Source organism: Bison bison, unplaced genomic scaffold, assembly GCF_000754665.1.
Source record: "Bison bison bison isolate TAMUID 2011002044 unplaced genomic scaffold, Bison_UMD1.0 scf7180017864322, whole genome shotgun sequence".
In the NCBI taxonomy this organism is placed as follows: domain Eukaryota; kingdom Metazoa; phylum Chordata; class Mammalia; order Artiodactyla; family Bovidae; genus Bison; species Bison bison.
The window spans coordinates 727,855-732,279 of NW_011494894.1; the positions used below are offsets into that span (position 1 = coordinate 727,855).

Genomic DNA, 4,425 nt, shown 5'->3' on the forward strand with positions numbered 1-4,425 from the left:
GCAAGGAGATCCAACCAGTCCATCCTAAAGGAGATCAGCCCTAGGATTTCTTTGGAAGGAATGATGCTAAAGCTGAAACTCCAGTACTTTGGCCATCTCATGCGAAGAGTTGACTCATTGGAAAAGACCCTGATGCTGGGAAAGATTGAGGGCAGGAGGAGAAGGGGACGACAGAGGATGAGATGGTTGGATGGGATCACTGACTCGATGGATGTGAGTCTCAGTGAACTCTAGGAGTTGGTGATGGACAGGGAGGCCTGGCGTGCTCGATTCATGGGGTCGCAAAGAGTCGGACATGACTGAGCGACTGATCTGATCTGATCTGATCTTGCCTTTTCAACTTGCTTCTAAGCTCTTGAAGACAGGAAATCATCTCTAACTTTCAAAACTAGCTTCAATGGACTGTTTTGAAGTTAAATAAATAGACATAGGAAACACTTAGAATTGTATTTGGCATGAAGGAAATGCTAATGTTAGTAGCATTATGTTTTATTATGTTCAGAGTACTTTATAGAACATGTACTTATAGGAGGTATTTAGGTAAGAAAAGATTTTTCTGTTCCTCAATACTTAACAAAAATTTGAGGACTGGACATTTGTGTTTTAACTCAGTGCCAAATGAGTTGAAATGTTAACTGCTTTCTAAATATATCTAATGTTTGGTAAAATCCAAAGGTGACCTCTTCCATCCAAATATTAGGTAATGCTGGGACATAATTCTGGAGGAGAAAGCAACTTGAAAGAAGTCTTTAGGTTAAGTAGCACATTATGGAATTGAGAAGCTATGAAAAACATTAATTTATTCTCAGAGGAGGCTGAAGAGATAGGTGCCCAGAAAAAGAAACTTACTTTTTATATGTAACATGTTCCTGAATCTACTATTTGCTAGTCTTGAAGATCATATTGTGTCTTTGAACATGTTAGCTGTAGGCTACTAGCCTGTCATGTAAGAGAACCCCATGGACTTTAGCCCACTAGGCTCCTCTGTCCATGGAATTTCCCAGGCAGGAATTCTGGAGTGTGTTGCCATTTCCTTCTACAGGGGATCTTCCTGACCCAGGGATTCAACTCACGACTCCTGCATTGGCCAGTGGATTCTTTAGCACTGGGGGAAAAAACCTGGGAAACCCCCTATATATCCCATGTTAGTAGTAAAAGAGATGAAAAGGAAAGCCTGCTCAGTGAATGATCCTTGCCCTTGAGGAACTGTCTCTGAGTTGGGAAGATCCCTTGGAGGAGGGCACTGGTAGGTGGTGGTGGTTGTTTAGTCTCTAAGTCATGTCTGACTCTCTTGCGACCCCATGGACTGTAGCCCGCCAGGCTCTTCTGTCCATGAAATTTTCCAGGCAAGAATACTGGAGTGGGTTGCCATTTCCTACTCCAGGAAATCTTCCCAACCAGGAATTAAACTCTTGTCTCTTGAGTCTCCTGTGTTAGCTGGCGGATTCTTTACCACCACATCATGTGGGAAGCCCTAGGATGTCACGGCTGTAGTCTAAATGATCAATGTGTGAGTCATTAAAGTGGCAGAGGGAGTGACAAGAAGAGGATAGATTCCAGATAAAAAATGGAATCAATAATACTTAATGATTGATTATGGTAGTGAGATAGGAGGAAGGTAAAATTTCATTCCTGGCATGAATAATGGGATTATATGGTAAATTTCTCACTAGGCTTTTGAGAGAAATTTTACTTTATGTATGTGAATAGCTTCTGCAAAATAGTAAACATATGAAGGTAACTTCTGAGTAGGTCATTTCTAAGTTTCTCTCTATTTTTATTTATAGATGCCACCTCAAATGAACAGCAAGAGCTTTTCTGTCAGAAGTTGCAGCAGTGTTGCATACTGTTTGATTTCATGGACTCTGTTTCAGACTTGAAGAGCAAAGAAATTAAAAGAGCAACATTGAATGAACTGGTTGAGTATGTTTCAACTAATCGTGGTGTAATTGTTGAATCAGCGTATTCTGATATAGTAAAAATGGTAAGCTTCTAGACTTAAGTTCCTCAGATTTATATAAATTCAAGTAAGATCTGAGGTGTAATTACAATTTAATGAGATTGATTTTTAGTAAATGTACAGTAGTTGATGTACTCAAAAGAATGTTTTTTAAAATAGTCCGTTTGAAAGATTATCCATTCCAGTGATGCTGTCATTGCTTTATGATAGTTTGGGAATTCAGTAGCCGCAGTGACTGGTGGCTACCACATTGGAGAGTGTGGATCTAGAACTTAGGAGAAAGATGTAAGCTCAAGATTATATGGGTTGGTAGGTAATTAATGTCATGCAGCTGAATAGAGAAAGAATAGCTAAAGGGCGAAGAAAAGACTAATGAAAAAATACGGGGCTCTCCACATCTCAGAAATGGATCAGGGAGTCAAATATAGACCATTCTTATTTAGGACATTTTGATATCATGTATGTAGCTTCTATAGCACTGAATTTTAATCAAAACTCAGGACCTTTAAATGATATAAACAAACATTTGAAATATCTGATGCAAAAAAAAAAAAAACTATTGAAGAAAGATTGTTCAGGGTACTGTTTATTAATTATTTAGCCATATTCTTCAAACTGTAGAAATTTGTTTAGGACGTATGATTTTTGTATTTTAGTGCATAACAAAATATAGAAAAATTCATTTGGAATAATCAGAGTCACGAGGCACACAGTTTAAACTTGTGTTGGTTGTGGAAGGTTCCACAGAGTCAGACATGACTGAGCTACTAACACACAGAAAGTTATAGCAAGTATGATCTAAACTAAGTCATACTCTTTGCATTGGTCACTTAAGGCTTTCTTATCTCGCCTTGCTATTCTCTGGAACTCTGCATTCAGTTGGGTATATCTTTCCCTTTCTCCTTTGCCTTTTGCTTCTCTTTTCTCAGCTATTTATTAGGCCTCCTCAGACAGCCACTTTGTCTTCTGGCATTTCTTTTTCTTGGGGATGGTTTTGGTCATCACCTCCTGTACAGTGTTATGAACTTTCATCCATAGTTCTTTGTGCAGTCTGTCTACCAGATCTAGTCCCTTGCATCTATTCGTTACCTCCACTGTATAATCACAAGGGATTTGATTTAGGTCATACCTGAATGGCCTAGTGGTTTTCCTTACTTTCTTCAATTTAAGCCTAAATTTTGCAATAAGGAGCTGAAGATCTGAGCCACAGTCAGCTCCAAGTCTTGTTTTTGCTGACCATATAGAACTTTTCTGTCTTTGTCTGCAAAGAATATAATCAGTCTGATTTCGATACTGGCTATCTGGTGATGTCCATGTGTAGAGTCATCTCTTATGTTGTTGGAAGAGGGTGTTTTGCCAACATATGCTGGGTCATAGAAAAAGTAAGGGAATTCCAAAGAAAAGTCTACTTCTGCTTCATTGACTATGCTGAAGCCTTTGACTATGTGGATCACAACAAACTGTGGAATATTCTTAATGACATGGGAATCCCAGACCATATTACCTGCTTCCAGAGAAACCTGTATGCAGGTCAAGAAGCAGCAGTTAGAACTGGACATGGAACAACGAACTGGTTCAAAATCGGGAAAGGCTGTATGTTGTCACCGTGCTTATTTAACTTACATGCAAAGTATTTCATGTGAAATGCTGGGCTGGATGAATCACAAGCTGGAATCAAGATTGCAGAGATAAATATATCAACAGCTTCAGATATGCAGATAATACCACTTTAATGGCAGAAAGTGAAGAGCAACTAATGAGCCTCCTGATGAAGGTGAAAGAGGAAAGTGAAAAGGCTGGCTTAAAACTCAACATTCTGAAAACTAAGATTATGGCATCTGCTCCTATCACTTCATGGCAAATAGATGGGGAAACAATGCAAACAGTGACAGACTTTATTTTCTTGGGTTCCAAAATCACTGCAGATGGTGACTGCAGCCTGAAATTAAAGGATGCTTGCTCCTTAGAAGAAAAACTATGACCAACCTAGACAGCATATTGAAAAGCAGAGACATTACTTTGCCAACAAAGGTCCATCTAGTCAAAGCTATGGTTTTTCCAGTAGTCATGTACCGAGGTGAGAGTTGGACCATAAAGAAGGCTGAGTGTCGAAGAATTGACAGTTTTGAACTATGGTGTTGGAGGATCAAACCAGTCAATGCTATAGGAAATCAGCCCTGAATCTTCATTGGAAGGACTGATGCTGAAGTTCCAATACTTTAGCCACCTGATGCGAAGAGCTGACTCGTTGGAAAGGACCCTGATCCTGGGAAAGATTAAGGACAAGAGAAGAAGGGGGTGACAGAGGATGAGATGGTTAGAATGCATCACTAATAGCCATGAGTTTGAGCAAGCTCCAGGAGATGCTGAAGGACAGAGAAGCCTGGTGTGCTGCAGTCTATGGGGGTGCAAAGAGTCAGACATGACTTAGCTACTGGGCAACAACAAAATAAGCTATATGTATA

The 4,425-nt window shown here is 39.6% G+C and overlaps 1 protein-coding gene across 1 annotated transcript in view; it reads left to right on the forward strand.

Annotated features, from left to right (window-relative positions):
* Positions 1-4,425, forward strand: part of PPP2R5A (protein phosphatase 2, regulatory subunit B', alpha) — a 72,209-nt gene that overhangs the window by 30,287 nt on the left and 37,497 nt on the right. The window contains exon 2 of the mRNA XM_010853026.1: positions 1,788-1,984. Within this exon, the coding sequence (XP_010851328.1) occupies positions 1,788-1,984 (197 nt within the window). The remainder of the gene's footprint in view (positions 1-1,787; positions 1,985-4,425) is intronic.